The 17,354-nt window shown below is 38.0% G+C and overlaps 1 protein-coding gene across 1 annotated transcript; it reads right to left on the bottom strand.

Moving 5' to 3' along the window:
* Nucleotides 1-675: 675 nt before the first annotated feature.
* Nucleotides 676-17,025, bottom strand: LOC121376150 (alpha-N-acetylgalactosaminidase-like). Its single transcript, XM_041503955.1, has 8 exons — nucleotides 16,902-17,025; nucleotides 9,972-10,161; nucleotides 8,890-9,064; nucleotides 8,306-8,480; nucleotides 5,299-5,390; nucleotides 4,574-4,735; nucleotides 4,032-4,229; nucleotides 676-1,212 (listed from the first exon to the last, which is right to left on the bottom strand). Exons 2-8 carry the CDS (start codon nucleotides 10,121-10,123, stop codon nucleotides 916-918), a joined length of 1,251 nt encoding a protein of 416 aa, XP_041359889.1. The 5' UTR covers nucleotides 10,124-10,161; nucleotides 16,902-17,025; the 3' UTR covers nucleotides 676-915.
* Nucleotides 17,026-17,354: the final 329 nt, after the last annotated feature.

The following is a 17,354-nucleotide window of genomic DNA, read 5'->3' as shown; positions in this document are numbered from 1 at the left end:
AAATGTTGCATCGATCACCAAGTAACCAAGACTTGAAGCAGAACTTGACGTATTAATGTTTAGATGTTCATTTATTTTAAAGATTATCTCTATATTGCTCGTCTGTCTCAGTGTCTGTCTGTCTCCACTTTTTCACTCTTCAAAGTACATGCAAAGTATAAAAGAAGAAAACGCACCAGCATCAACTATCAAAGTTTTGTTACAAATTACCTTTTGGCTTTTGGTGGATGTCATAGCCCCATTTTTATATATCAGTAAAAGGTAGCGGTTTAATGCTCCTCGGCCAATTATCGAAATAACCATATGATATACACCAGATAGCCAAGGTACCTGTCGTTAAACAACATTAATACCCATTTCCTTTCAACGAGTAATATATGAACCGTTATGTATAAACTATGGTATCTAAGATATACCTGATTTACGTTTCCAATAACTGCATGCGATCTTCTTCATATACATTTTGACAAACAAGACAGTAGCTAAGGGGCCGCAAAACCAACAAATAAAAACCCAAACCCAAAACCCCTAAAAAACCCCACAAACCCCCCCCCACAAAAAAATCAACAAAAAACAACAACACAATAGCAACAACACTCCCCAACCAACCAACTCGACCCCCCCCCACCCCCACCAAAAACACCACCACCAATAAATACAACAAAAATATATTAGTATGGAACAATACCAAATCTGCTTTATTACAGTGTGCATAAACTTGTGTTTATGTATGTCATTTGCATTGTCACCATCCTGTAGAAATATATAAGCTACAACCCAATTTAGCCAATTCGTCCAAGCACTTTAATTGTTGATTTGATTATTTTCGAAGTTTTAAAATCTCATTATACATTTTTTTCATTGTTTTAAAATTAACATAAATAATTGTAAACGCATTATATGTAATTAAATATGTCATGTTTTGTTGTATCTAACAAAATGCAAGGTTGTGTCCTGCTTTAAAGTGACAGTAAACATCACTACTCCAGTTGGATTGATTGAGAGTTCTAAAGAGCCGGTTGGAGTTAGATATCCCATGGACGATCCGTCAAATACATTCACAAGAGCGTAGCCTTTTGGGTCATTCAGTCCTAGCTGTTGACCTTTGACAGAAATTCTCGCTGCTGAACCACCTTCACCTCTGTTGAGGACAACAATGGCGTAACTACCCTTTGGTAATATAGGTCGATTCCAAATCTGGATATTGGAAAGCTGAAAAAAAAAATGTGTTACGTTAAATCCACATTTTAGAAATACGGTATTACTTTGCCATCATATAGACGTTTTCCAAAAGCCCAGTCTTTGAACTTTGAACATTGATTTTAAATAAGATTAAGACTACTAAAATAAGAATAGCTTTATTTGCTTGGCGCTTGATTTTTGCAAAAAATGAATAATATACCAAAGGATTTGACACAAATTATCCACCGATTACAAACATTAAATTGTACAATGTTTAGCGGTTTCCCAAGCAAAGTTTTCAAATCTGAATATTTTGAACGTACATGTATTTTTGTTTTATTCTGGATCACGGTCAGATTTATCAGTCCAGGGGCGTAGGAAGGTGCCAAAAAGTGGGTGTGGGTGTGGGTTTGGGTGCACACGCACACAGGTATATATATATATATATATATATATATATATATATATATATATATATATATATATATATATATATATATATACACATATACAGTCAGACCTCGTTACAACGACCGTCGTTACTACGACATTTACACTATCCGACCACAAAATGTCGGGAACAAACGTTCAGCATTTCAGACCTTCCGACACCGACCTAGCAAATTAGGAACAAACGTGCATCCGACGTCTGGAAACATTTCTTTACAACGACATTAGCTAATCAGATGCCGTAGCAACGTTGGCAGTACACACGCACAGCCAGTTGGCATCTTTGATCTCATCGCGAGCCGACCAATGGAGTAATAAAGTGTTTTGTTTGTTGTTTGTTTGACAGTGTCACATGCTGTCCGAGTTACCGATGTCCTCTAAATCTGTAGACGCGTATTGCTTTTGAAAATAAATCTTTACTCATTCAATTAAGGGCTTATCTTCGAACAATCAAATCTCGTAAACGAGGTAGGTACCAATCGTAGATGTCTTAACTAAGGAATGATTAGATTAACAGTGAATGCTCCTTCGATTAATATATTTAATGTTTTTAAAAAAAAAACCCACACATATTTATATGTACGTGTATTTGTTGTTTTTAATAATAATTGCAATGCATTAATTATTTAAATGCTATTCAGTCTTCTGTCACAATTAATCAGTATTTATTTTTGTGTCATTTTTACAAATTCACTATAACGGCAATTTCGATATAACGACAAAGTGACTCTGGGACGAACGTGGTCGTTAGAACGAGGTCTGACTAACATATATATATATATATATATATATATATATATATATATATATATATATATATATATATATATATATATGTGTGTGTGTGTCACGGGGATCCTATAATACCCGTAACCGAATAAAACACGATTATCCAAATATCTCTCCTAACTGTATATCTATTAGATCTCTCTGTAACGGGCAGTTATACCCGCGTGGCTCGTCTCTAGGTATGATCAGAGATACGATCTTATATAAAGTATGTATAATATAGCACGTTTAGTTCACTAGAAAACACAACAAAAACACAATACACTTTGGAATCTGTATTAATCTACGCTGATAAATGTACTGCCGCAGTAGTTAATTAACAACAACAAATAGTAACAACCCAGAACTGATCACTTAATTAGTTAATCACTAGGTGTCTAGTTTATACAATATTCTGACCACTTCACTGTGACACAACACCCACACCTGTGATAATTGAGAAACGCTTCCAGGGGAACTTAATTAATAGAGGAATTACAACTCTATTCCTAACTGGTTAATTTTTAATTAACCCTTATCTACTCATTCAGTAACCTTGTAATACAGAATTAATACTGGTACCTATCACAATAAAGACAATAACCTACAGTTTACCTAGGTCCTCTAGGATGACTGGTTAAGCTTTATATATATTAGAACAGTGAGCCTACAGTTTACTGCGTCAGATTACCGCAGCACCATCTAAATAATATTGGTATAATACAGTATTAAAATATTTAAAGTCACATCAATCACATCAAGTTTATACAACAGAGCAGAAATAATATTTACCAAGTCCAAACGGACGCGTTCCCTGGTAGCCTCCCAATATGTTTCTCCCTGATATCTCTAAAACCCTAGCTATTTATTTATAAAAAATCCCAGTATCGCCTGGGGGTACATCGCGGCACCGAATACCTACAAGTAATATTTCCACAGCGACCAAGACGACAATTTTCCTTAGATGGCCAGACTTGCTGACGCCTAGTCGCCCAAAATCACGGTCGTAAAAACCGCACTCGCGGAGGTATTACGTAACTACTGGCCACATGGCCCCCGCAACTGGGCTGGGTGTGTATTAGGCACAGCTCGACCACGGTCGCTCGGAGGTATTACGTAACAAAGTGCCCACCTGGTCTTAAGTGCATATTGGAACTGCACACGGCCCTCTAAAACAATTAATATCGCCACAGGCGAAAACAAAATTAAGAGCATGTTCCGTCACAATATATATATATATATATATACATTGTATAAGCCATCGCTACTGGATCAAGAAGTGGGGAGGGCACATGCCCCTTTGTACATACACACACACACACCCGCTTCCTACGTCATTGCAGTTTTAATGTGGGGGTTTTCGCATCCGTAACCGCATTTGCATGTAAGTTATGCATCGCCTGCCAAATTCAACTGAGTTGCAAGCTGGTGTAAATGTGCATACGAGTGTGTATGTGTGTGGGGAGGAGTCGAACAGGTCTGTTTGCATCTACATTTCAATACAATTGAATCTGACGGACAACGTGTAGCTCATGCGGATGCAAACAACAACAACAACAACAAAACAAACCCGGATGAATCTGACCGAGACCTGATGTTTTCCTTATTACTGAAAATCAGTATTTGGATACCTCTATCAATAATGTTCCTTGGACACCTAGCTTGTCTTGGTTCACAGCTATGATTCTCGTGTTCAGAAGTAGCTCGCGGGATACCGAACTGATGCTTCGCAGATCGTTCGACATCAGAAGAGGTGCCGCAAACATTGCCCACATTGCAAATTGCGTCTTCTCTTGATCAGGACTCAAGCCAAAATCTCCGACAACCAACTGGAATTATATATACATGTAATAATATAAAGACTCATTATTCCCAAGCATATTATTAACATCATCTGCAGCTGGAATATTCAAGCATAAAGCACGGCAGTTTAGTGTGTCGTGTGTTTTATATTTATCAAAATATCTTGACCTTGATCCTTGAGATGTAGGCTATGTGTCCCTTAGTGATAGAGATGCTCCTTTATGCATAATGAATGTATATGTGTTGTTTGGGTAATCTGGCACATACACGTTTTGATAAAAATAGAAGACCCCCCCCCCCCCCCCCCCCCCCCCCCAAACAACATAAATGTATGGAAGTCAAATTGCATTCCGCCACTTATGATGCTTACCATGTCCGGATCGTTCCATCCACCAGGGCCTGCGTACGAGCTTTGGTTGAATTTGTTTGCGGCCACAATTCCTATAGTGTTAAGGACGCTATCCCACGAGTCATTGATGTCACCATAGTCTCTCCACATGTTGCACGTTCTCCTAATTGCGTCATAGTCAGGCTGAAGGTGAAAACAAAAGTTAATGCCATTCTCAGTAGCAAGTTAGAATCAAGTGATGTTTTTCATTGGATTATTAGGTCACGTTTTAACAAGTCAGTGCGATCTGCAATTCCCAATGCATTAGTTCTAATCATGCTGTAGTAAACTTTAAATCTAGTTTTCGATTGTTATAAAAAAAAAAAAACCCCAAAAACCCAAACAAAACAAAACAAACAAAACAAACAAATAAACAATTAAATAAATAAATAAATAATCTTAACAGTTTACAGTGTATTTTACATCAATTTTATTTTGTCATTAACACTTGTAACCAAGCCCGTAGCCAGGATTTTTGAAGGGGGGTTCTTTTTGGTATTAAAAGGGCACTTGCGAGCACATTGTCGGTTTCAGCATGTTTCAGAGTGGCAGGACACTCGGGGGGGGGGGGGGGGGGGGGGGGGGCTCTAGCCTAGTTTGAAAGGGCACTTCAGAAAAAGGGGGGTTCGTTCGAACCCTACGAACCCCCCTGGCTACGGGCTTGTTGTAGATATCACGAATAGTTATTTTCTATATCAAAGACTTACTGTCATGCTCCCAGACTGGTAAAGTGGCCATTCACAGGAAAACAAAATAGGCCTTCCCGTCTTGTTCAAGTATAAAGACATAGCTTCATAACCTACAACACATACAATACACTCCAATAACAAACATACCAGACATAATTACAGAACCAAGAAATAGGTATTTTGAGTTACTACCTGTAAGTGACCTTTTATAGTTGTACCCCTACCTAGATAACTAAACATCCGCGCCTGTTACCTTCACCGACTATTATAATGTGATAACAGTAGCTGCTGAACAATAGAGACTGATTAAAACCAACTAATCTAAAACCACTGAGTGGGAAAACATTAAACTACCCTTTCTCTTCTTTATTTCTTTATTTCTTTCCCCCTGCGTGTGCTGTAACCTCACCGTGGTGCAGGGGTGTAACATTCTCTTTGAGAATGGCCAATACAGCACAAAATTGAAGTTTTGAGTAAAATTCAGTATCCGTAAAATTCTGTGATATTTGTGTTTTTGCACAGTTCTTTGCACTGTTTTTGTTTAAGTCTTGAATTTTTGTATTGATGTTGATCATCACTTTATTTATTTGCATTGCCATGGTTTGGCACCCGTTGGCCCGGTGTATTTTTCGTGCTGGGGTGTCGTTGAGCGTTCATTCATTCATTCATTCATTTATTTAACTGTTGAATTTTTATACTGATGTTGATCATCACATTGGGTTTGCATTTACCATAGTTTGACACCCAATTGCCGATGTATTTTTCGTGCTGGGATGTCGTTAAACATTCATTCATTCATTCATTCATTCATTCATTATTTCTTTCCTTTTTCAGCCTTTCTCTTCTTTCTGGTTCCCAGAATGATATGGTTGTTTTCAAATATTTTATAGGTTTCTTTTTGGTTTTTGCTTTGTAGGTATTTATGTAAGTCGCTTTTCATATCATACAAATATGTACATATATTTAATTATGTTAGAGTAATTGCATGTATAACTCGTAAAATAATGTACAGTATTTAATAATGTAAAGCAATGATTCAGGGCCCCCAACCTTGAATTTACTCTTTGTTTTAGGGGACAATAAAAGCAAATACAGTGAAACCCCTCTAAACCGGTTATCTAAAGGACCACGTTTTTTTGTCCGGTTATCAGGTGTCCGGTTTTCAGGGGTTTGTATTGTTAAAAAACATTTGGTTGTACTCTGTCGTTTGTTTCCGCTGGTGTAATATTCATATTCGGCCTTATATATATGTATTAACAGATAACGTTCCAGTAAATGGGCAATGGGCAACTCTATTAACGTGCCCCTATCCACGAGGGTTCAGGCACGCCCGCCCCGGATCTAGCCTCTGACATCGCCAGGGACCACCTCCGGGGCGGGATGCCGGTAAAGAAACTAAGATATTTTAACCTTTGCTTTTATACTTTTAATGAATGTAAGTTTATCGTCGAGTGCTAGTTCAATATGGCAACATTTAGCTGGACGTTACATGTTGAAAATCGATATATGGTAATGAAATGCTACTGACATCTTTTTGACACCGCAAAGCCATCATTAGACTACTTTTGCCTACTCTTTATTTTGCTAAATAAACGGTTCTAGAACAAAATCGTGGAAGACAGTGGATTAAATTTATTGTTTTGTTGATCCTTGAAGCAAACAATAAACATGTTTGTGAATATCAAAGCTGCCACTTGATCATCAATTGCTTGTTATTTGCCAACCGTACCCAGTCATGTAACGGGGATTACACATGTATAATGGCTATCCTTGGCATGTGCTATGTTCGCGGTCAGGTAATCCGGCCGAAGACGAATAAGTGACAATAGATGCAACAATTAATTGCGCCATAATGATTGATAACAGTCTGAACATCTGGTTTTCAGAGGCACAATTTACACTAAGTAAAGGAAGGAATGAAATGTTTAATTTAACGACGCACTCAACACATTTTATTTACGGTTATATGGCGTCGGACATATGGTTCAGGACCACACAGATATTGAGGGAGGAAACCCGCTGTCGCCACTTCATGGGCTACTCTTTTCGATTATGTCATGTCATAGGGTTTTACATGCACATTCAGAACAAGGTGGGGGAGGGGAGAGGGGAGAGGAGGGACCGCCTGCACTGGCAGGTGCAAGGGAGCACCAGCAGCCCAATCGAATCGGTAGCAGGCGGGTTCTTTTCGATTAGCAGCAAGGGATCTTTTATATGCACCATCCCACAGACAGAATAACACATACCACGGCCATTGATATACCAGTCGTGGTGCACTGGCTGAAGCGAGAAATAGCCCAATGGGTCCACCGATGGGGATCGATCCTAGACCGACCGCGCATCAAGCGAACGTTTTACCACTGGGCTACGTCCCGCTCATCACTAAATAAAGAGTTTGGGACTGAATTATTCGTCCGGTGTTCATTTTAGAGAGGTTTCCGCTTTTGAGAGGTACACGTTTGTGTTAAAAGATTCGTAAAAATGACCGGTTTTGAGATAATTCTTGTTTCTTGAGGGGTTTCACTGTATATGAATAAATTACAATCATGCGAATGTAAGACATATTCTTTCAAACTAGGTATCTTAAATTTGGCATTATACACGTATAGTGGGCGGGACGTAGCCCAGTGGTAAAGCGTTCGCTTGATGTGCGGGATCCCCGTCAGTGGGCCTATTGGGCTAGTTCTCGTTCCAGCCAGTGTACCACGACTGGTACATCAAAGGCCGTGGTATGTGCTATTCTGTATATGGGATGGTGCATATAAAAAAATCCCTTGCTGTTAATCGAAAAGAGAAGCCCATGAAGTGGCGACAGCGCGTTTCCTCCCTCAGTATCTATATGGTTCTTAACCATATGTCCGACGTCATATAACCGTAAATAAAATGTGTTGAGTGCGCCGTTAAATAAACTATTTCTTCCTTCATTATACGTATAAGTCCCCCGGGCTTATATATTTATGGTGTCTTGTTTTGGAAACAAATATACATTATACAGTTACAATTAATGGTTTTTATTGATAATTACCAGCATCCATGTCTTTCGGATTCGAGTGGCATCCGTCAAACTTGAGTAAGTCAACGCCCCACTCTGCAAAGGTGTTGGCGTCCGTTTGTAGGTAGAACTCGCTGCCTGGGTAACCACCGCATGTCTTCGTCCCAAAATCTTCGTATATTCCGAATTTTAATCCCAAGGCATGTACCTAAAGAGAACAATGGTATATTGAAGAGTCTTTTTAAAAACACCAACATTGGCGAAATGATTATAAGATATCACTTTTGCAAAACTCAAGTCCAAAATTGGTGGAAATGGAGACAAGATCAGAACCGGTTTATCCTAGTAGCACATGTAGCACGTATTACGTCACCCGCGCTTTAGGGGGGCCCGCGGTGATGTGTACATTTATTTTCCCCAAGTAATTTGTTTCCTCTCCCCGAGGGGTTGCAAAATATATATCCTGGGAAGGGGGATTTCTGTTATTTGTACTACAGGCCCCGCGGATCCTTAAACCGGCTCTGGACAACATAAATTGCTTTTAAACAATAGATTTAAAAGGACAAATTGTATGATATAATCCCAAGTATACAAATAAATCAAGTAATATGTCATACATAGTTCGCGAGAGCCTTCATTCCGTTTGGGAACCGTTTAGGGTCTGGTACCAGTCGACCTTCGCTGTCCCGTTCTTTCGAAGGCCAGCAGTCGTCTATACACACATATTGATAACCTGCTTCCAAATAGCCTCCGTCCACCATTTCATGAGCCATTGCTTTTATTAAGTTTTCTCTGCAAATAATAATGATAAAAAAAATCACTTACCTGTTAAAACGTTTGCAGTCATACGTAATTTTTATTTATACATTTATAAATGTAGATCTTATAATGTTTCTTGGAAATACTTATTTTAGAGCTACTTTTAAAAGTACTTTCATATATTTCTCATAGCATATTCAACTAGCCACGCGATCTAAATATAAAAGTTTGTTTTGTTTAACGACACCACTAGAGCACATTAATTAATCTTCGGCTATTGGATCTCAAACATTTGGTAATTTTGACATACAATCTCAGAGAGAAAACCTACTACATTTTGTCATTTGTAACAAGGGATTTTTTATATGTACTATCCCATAAACAGGATAGCACATACTACGGCCTTTGATATGCTGGTCGTGGTGCATTGGTTATAACGAGAAATAGACCAATGGGGCCACCGACGGGGATCGATCCTAGACCGAACGCGCATCAAGCGAGCGCTTCACCACTAGGTCATACGTCCTTCCCCTTTTTTGTTGTTTTTTGTTGGGGTTTTTTCAGCTAAGGCAGCCAACGATGTTGTGATATTTAATCGTTTTAACTAAATTTATAAATGCAATTCCAATTGCAAATTAGTAGTCAGATATTGCTACTAATTTGTCAGTCAGCATCAAATCCACGGACTGATTTGAATGTTTTTCCAGTTAAGGTTCAAGCACGCTATCCCGTGCACACGTCTCGACTATTTGGATTGTCTGCCCAGTGGATAGTGGTTAAAATGTAAGCGAGAGAGAAGTAGGTGTGCGTAGACTTACACTCTGGGTGGGAGCTGGTACCCGGGTGCTAGTTAGGCTACGGTTTAAACACTACAGCACCGCCACCTGTAAAGCTAACAAGCTCATTGAGACTAAATAATTTTAAACATTTAAGTACTAACCCAATGCAGTTTTTTGGATCGTGTTCACAGTCAGTGTTGCACCCGAATCGCTCCCATGTTAGCCATCCCATTGGCGGGGTTAATGCCAAACCATTGTCTAAAGACGCTGTCAGCGAAAAACCCGCAAGCAGAATAAGCCAAAAGAGCATCATCGTGAACCATTAATGAAGGAGAAAAACATCAAAATGCACTGAAACAATAGAGTACATTTGTTATCATGTGACCAGACCGCAGACGAGGTCAGTGATTTAATCTATCACTCCAAAGATCTATCAAAAGCTTATTAAGTTATCAGCACGGATTACAATGTGTAAGATTACATATATGTATACTCTAATCGGTTTTCAATCTATGTCTCCAGGGCCGTAGACTACATGAGTGGAGGGGAGGTGGTAAAGTAGCAGTATTCTGACCGGCCTGGTATCTGTAGAAGCTCAATATTTCTTTCATGCGAAACACAAAAGAAGTACCTCAAAACCTAGCATTCCCAGTCTGGAGCTCCACGCGGTAAAACGTGTTTGTTTCGCTTGTGCACACTGCACGTGCTTTCGTGTGCTCGACTTGGGGGTCCTTCATTTCGTTGTTTTTGTCAGCGAAACGAAGTTTTCTACTGGGATGTATGCGGCCGTTGGAACTGATTGAACGCTACTCGTTTCGACAGTCTGCACCACCAGGTTGGATTCTTTTTTAGCGAGATTCCTTGTCTCCACGTCATTTCTCCGTCTGACTGTCGACTGGTTTTTTTTTCGTGACTTGTATGACGGCCATTCTGCAGAACGCCACGGTTGTTCGCGTTTAGTCTCTACATGTCCCAATCTAATTAAAATTAGCTCCACTATTACATGTGGATCTAACACCAGCCAGATGGAGCTCATGTAATAGTGGAGCTAATTTTAATTAGATTGTACATGTCCGAGCCTGTCCTAGCAGCACTGGAAAATTGACCGCCCCACTCTAAGAAGACATAGGAAGCGGGGTCGGCCCCTACTACTATTTTTCTAGACTTTACCTTGCTTTATAGTGATACGATCTGGTATCCTCCGGAGTCGGGGCCCGTCCGCACCACTATACCAAACCATGACGACTGGACTATACCCTAGTCTGATACTCTCTCTCGTTCAGACGGATCCGGCTTCTCAAGATCTGTATTTTAGCACAGCACTACACCTTCAACGTCTATCGACTGTCAATCTAGGGGTTTTCTTGACGGGATGCAACCCATCTCGTCCCTTTAAGCTGTGCACCCAAACGGCCTTAACGAGGCCACTCGCATGGGCATATCGATCGGACTTTAAACTTTTAGATCTGCGTACAAAATTTTATGTCGAAATTACTTCTTTCTTTTTTAAAAATATTATTAAATAGTCCGATCCTCTCTTCTTTCTCTTATTTAATTTTGGACTGTCCTTCTAAAATGCTCCAAATTATATAAATATTCGGCCGAGCAGTCAATTCTTTTTATTTTTGGCTTGTAACCTTTTTATTTTTTTTATTTATTCTATTAACTTTTTTACTAATAGCTATTTTCAAAATTCTGCCCATTTTCAACACCCCCCCCCCCCCCCCATCCCGAGTCAGGCCACCGATCTTATCGGAGGTCGGATTCGGGGATGGGCGTGTTCGAAACCCTAGTGGTATATGGGCACGTTAAACTAGTTATCATCATCAAAACCTAGGGTCAATGACCTTAAAGGTGGTATGTCTAAGTTACAATAATGGCGGTTCTCGCTAAAACATTTATAAATTATTGCTTGGTCCTTTTTCCTTTTAACCAAAAGGCAATTTTAATGCAGGATTTTCAATGTTTTTTAAAAATAAAATTTAAATAGCCTTTATTGGAACTGAAAACTTAAGTAATGTAATTTTCTGATATTTGACTACAACTTGGTAATACATTTTTGGTATGATTTTAACTTCCCTTTATCATAAAACAGGAAAGGTTGGTAGTTTTTAATTGCGTTCAGACACATGCATTTGAAAAAATAACCTTTCCACACATGTGCGGTTTGTCATTTTCAATTTTCAAAGCAACTAGCTACATGATAAAATATATGTGTTTCAACTATGCACAGTGGACGAACACTTTGTTTAATATATTTTTAAAGGAAAAAATTCAGTTTGTCGAACGTTCCATTCCGGTCCGCTTTTTACTAACACCCATCACTAACACTTGCTGTTAATACAGATAGGCATTATATTCATGCAAGTGAATAGGTTGTAAAATATAAATTTTCTAATGAATTGATTCTTAATTAACATAATTTATATACTCAAAAATATTTACAATTGTATGTCTACTATTCACTACAGTCGATGTACAAAAATGTAGTATACCTTTTTCAGATTGAATATAGACCTAATATACTCTTCAAAAAAGTAGGGGAACTCTAATAAGAATTTACAATTGCCAAAATTGTAAGATATATTAACAGTGCAATCTGATTAAAATTAGCTCCACATGTAATAGTGGAGCTAATTTTAATTAGATTGATTAGCTGTGGGGAATGGTTATATGATAATAGTGAATTAATTGGGCAAACATTACAACCGGTAGTTAAGTATTACAGTAGGTTTTATGACCACCAAAGATCTTGAAGGACGATAGGGGTCAGAAGTGAAATTTAAAAGTTAACGTTTTTTTTATTACTAAATCGCAAATTCAAACAATAAAAATACTAAAAACAAAACAATAACAACTGTATGATCAAGAGAATGAAAAAGGTTAACAGAAATAATGTTCCACAGTGATTAATGGACCTTCCTGGAAATGGTCAAAATCGAGAATGACACCCCACGTACGTGTACGGAGCAACTACGTGATGCATATGCAAACTGTGGAATGTGTTTCGGTGTGTTGATAAACAGACCTGAACGTTCTTTACTAGGATGTCTGTGGTCAAAACGTATGTTCGGTCTAATAGTTGATATTAACATTAATATTTCAGGTTCCCCTACTTTTTTGAAGAGTATAATTAAAACAAATTCTTACAATAGGGGGCTTACAAATCATAAAAATTAAATGATTTGGCCTTGTTGATCTAGCACGTGTGAGGTCATGTGACACGCATCAAATGTTAATTCATCTTCCTCTACTTTAAGTCAATTTCTACGAGTTAAATGGACCCGATATAGGTAATTTTAAGGAATAAACAAAAACAATTTGGTAAAATTAATGGTTTTAGTAGAGCTTTGTAAAGTTTTGTATTTAGATACCTACTTGTCTGAACTTTATTGTTAATGAAAATATTCACTAGGTCTACTGAGAAGAAAACCTCACAAATGAATGACAAGCAGACGACAACAAATAAGGATATTAATTGCGCGAACCGTTCTCGAGAAAACAAATCGAACAGAGCTGGAAGCATAACACAGTTAGGGACGTTGACGATATACTTTTTACATTCAAACAAAACATTTATTTTACCCAAAGTGTCATTATGCAACTATGATGCTGCACATGTCCCTTTAATTTTCAAATTATTTTCGAAAATACGCTAAGCGTGGAAAACGGCATCTTATTAAAACGCATTGTCATTGGTGTTACTAATGGTCATTGGTGTTAATCAGTACCTGGTAACACCAATGACAGGTAGGGCCTAACACCAATGACAAAATAAGTAAATAATAAATTTTTGCTTTCTAAAGAATTGAGAAAACTGAAAAAGTACATGCAGCAGACATACTATGTCTATGTCACGGGGATCCTATAATACCCGTAACTGAATGAAACACGATTGTCCAAATATCTCTCCTAACTGTATATCTATTAGATCTCTCTGTAACAGGCAGTTATACCCGCTGGCTCGTCTAGGTATGATCAGAGATAAGATCTTATACATAGTATATATTATTATAGCACGTTTAGTTCACTAGAAAACACAACAAAAACACAATACACTTTGGAATCTGTATTAATACTACGCTGACAAATGTACTGCCGCAGTAGTTAATTAACAACAACAAATAGTAACAACCCAGAACTGATCACTTAATTAGTTAATCTCTAGGTGTCTAGTTTATACAATATTCTGATGACTTCACTGTGACACAACACCCACACGTGTGATAATTGAGAAACGCTTCCAGGAGAACTTAACTAATAAAGGAATTACAACTCTATTCCTAACTGGTTAATTTTTAATTAACCCTTACTACTCGTTCAGTAACGTGTGATAATTGAGAAACGCTTCCAGGGGAACTTAATTAATAAAGGAATTACAACTCTATTCCTAACTGGTTAATTTTTAATTTACCCTTACTACTCATTCAATAACCTTGTAATACAGACTTAATACTGGTACCTATCACAATAAAGACAATAACTTACAGTTTACCTAGGTCCTCTAGGATGACTGGCTAAGCCTTAATAATTATTTAGAGCAGTGAGCCTACAGTATACTGCGTCAGATGACCGGCAGCACCGTCTAAATAATATTGGTATAATACAGTATTAAAATATTTAAAGTCACATCAATCACATCAAGGTTATACAACAGAGCAGAAAATATATAATTACCAAGTCCAAACGGACTAACGTTCCTCCTGGACGCCTTCAAATATGATTCTCCCTGATATCTCTAAAACCCTAGCTATTTATCATAAATCTGAATATCGCCTGGGGGTACATCGCGGCACCTCACGTATCATGTGAATTTTCCACAGCCACCACGCCGGCATATTTTTCTTAGATCGCCCAGACTGGATGTCGCCATTCCGCGAGCAATCCCCTGGTCATAAACAGCACTACCGGAGTTATTACGTAACTACTGGCCACATGGCCTCCACACTTGCGCTGGGTGTGTATTAGAAGCTCGACGACCGTCGCGCAAAGGTATCACGTAACAAGTTGACAATCTGGGCTTAAGTGCATATTGGAACTGCACACGGCCCTCTAAAACAATTAATATCGCCACAGGCGAAAACAAATTAAGAGCATGTTCCGTCACAGTCTATAATAACATACAAAACGTTTCTTAAAATTAATAACCATTACCTAAATACGATTGTAACACCAATGACTGTGAATAAACCTACTTTTATATTTTGACAACACATTTATTAGATTTAAACAAAACTACTACTTCCTGTCCCGGAATTGGTCATTGGCGAAGTCCGGGATGGGCGTGCCTGAACCTTAATTGGATATGGGCATGTTAATAAAGTTCCCACTTCCCACAAAACTACTCACAGTTCTTCATACGTCTGCTGCTTTTAACAAATAGGTTTGATGGCCGATATCTACTGGTGGAATGTTTCATCCAGAGAGCATTCTGTTTCTTTTGTTTTCTCATAAGTATATACAGTAACACCAATGACTTAAAACTTCAGGGACAAGCTTATATTGCCCACCATATTTTGAATACAGACAATATTTACAAAATTCCTTCTTTAGTGAGTAAATCGGCCATCAGTAGGTATTACATTAAAGTTATTCAGTGGTATGTCTTCTGTTATATATTTTAACAGTACATGTTATGTATAGTGTTATGCTTGGGACAGGTAACACCAATGACATTTTCCACTAATCCAGAATAAAATCTCATCAAAGCTGATTACCAGAGAAAAACAAAATGCTATGACAGGGTGATATTATTAATAAGGTATTGTTAAAGACAACAAACTTAGTTTTCTATATATAAATAAAAACGAAATTGTGCAGGAACATAAAAGTAACACTTTCTGTAGAATGACCCTTATATGTTGTTCGCCATGACAGCATATCAACAGGTAAGGGCTTGAGGACACTCAGGTTACTTGTCGTCCAGTGCAAGACTTTAAAAAAAATATTATTCTGCGGTTAATTCTGGAACGATTATACATGAGATCAATTAATTTGTAGTTATTTATTACATATAGATGTGTAAATAAACAAAATATAGTAGTTTCAACTTTGACATAGCATGAATAGTTTGTCTTCCCAAATTTTAAATATATTCGGTAAACCCCCCCCAAAAAAAACCCCACCCAAAAACAAAAAAACAACAACAAAAAAACAACAACAACAACAACAAAACAAAACAAACAACAAACCCCACAAAACAATCTCTGTCAAGTAACTACCAGAAGATCATGCAGCCAATTCTTTGTCGTCAATAAACAACGGTATTCTACTAGTAGTAGTACAGGACATTATTTGGTTGTAATGTTTTATGGACAAAATGCAAAACATTTCAATATAACAATAAATTATTTTGACGAAAAGCCGCCATAACGCTGTGTTATCTGAAGACTTGCTGAAGTCTAAAACAAAAATATGATCGTTGCGTGGTCTGGACTCGACATGGTGGTGTTGAATATGAAGCTTTTTGTCTACATTGTCCCTGGACATCTATATGAATAAGCATGTATCATAGTCGTAAAAATTGCTTTAGCCTCTGTGGGGTGTGGGTGTGTGATCCGAACCCTCCAACCCACGCCCCTATCATGACCAATTGTGGACTTAAGTGGTAGGGTATATATACACACGAATACACACACACACACACACACACACACACACACACACACAAAACTGTATATAACAGCAAAAAGTTACATTTTATACCGATATGAATTGACACTGGCATTAAATAGTTGTGTTGGTACGAAGCTACTAAATGTGTTCAGCGATAGCGAGAACTGTTTGAGTAGTTTAACCATTGAACTTTCGGACTATAGGCGTACCAAACTACTCAAAATAAAAATCACAGTGAAAGAATTAAAACAATTTGTATTTTTAATAGTACGCCTTCTGGATGGATTTTTCTCATGTTATTTTGTAGTATTGTGCATCGACTTTTGGGGACATGGGCGAAATAGGCGGCCGGTGTGAATCGGTTCCAGAACGACCAGTACTACAGCCAGATGCGGTCATGAGACCGAAATGTTCTCAATTTTGGAGTGAAAATAAATGCTTATATAATGTATGTTCGCAATGGTGCAAAAGAGAACCTGTTCTGTTGGCAGTCTTCATTTGAAGGTGTGAAATTTAATACAAATTTCAATGTCAGATGACATCTGTGTAGTGAGACCTTAACATTCCAGGTAAAATAGAGTTATTTCCCTTAGTTACTTGCACTTCCTGGTTGCACTATACCAATTAATTTCCGGCTGGGTCAAAGTTCGAGGTGCACCGACTTTTGATAGAGAAGTTAACACCACAAGTCCTGTGATTGGTTATAAATGTGAGTGTGTTGATTGTAAAAAAAATTAGTTTCATCTGGGCTAAAAATGTATGCAATTTTATTTGATGTAGTACCACCATGTCAAGTAGCCTTGTGCTTGGAACATGTATGGGGTACCTGTAAAAAAAAGTACTAAAATTTTGTGCGAAACTAGGGGTGTTGCAGAAACATCTGGTTATACCGAAAATGAGCCATGAAAGGTACCATTTTCTGCAGTTAA

Source organism: Gigantopelta aegis, chromosome 6, assembly GCF_016097555.1.
Source record: "Gigantopelta aegis isolate Gae_Host chromosome 6, Gae_host_genome, whole genome shotgun sequence".
Lineage (NCBI taxonomy): Eukaryota > Metazoa > Mollusca > Gastropoda > Neomphalida > Peltospiridae > Gigantopelta > Gigantopelta aegis.
The sequence above is the reverse complement of the archived record's forward strand: the minus strand, read 5'-3'. Positions and strand labels throughout refer to the sequence as shown.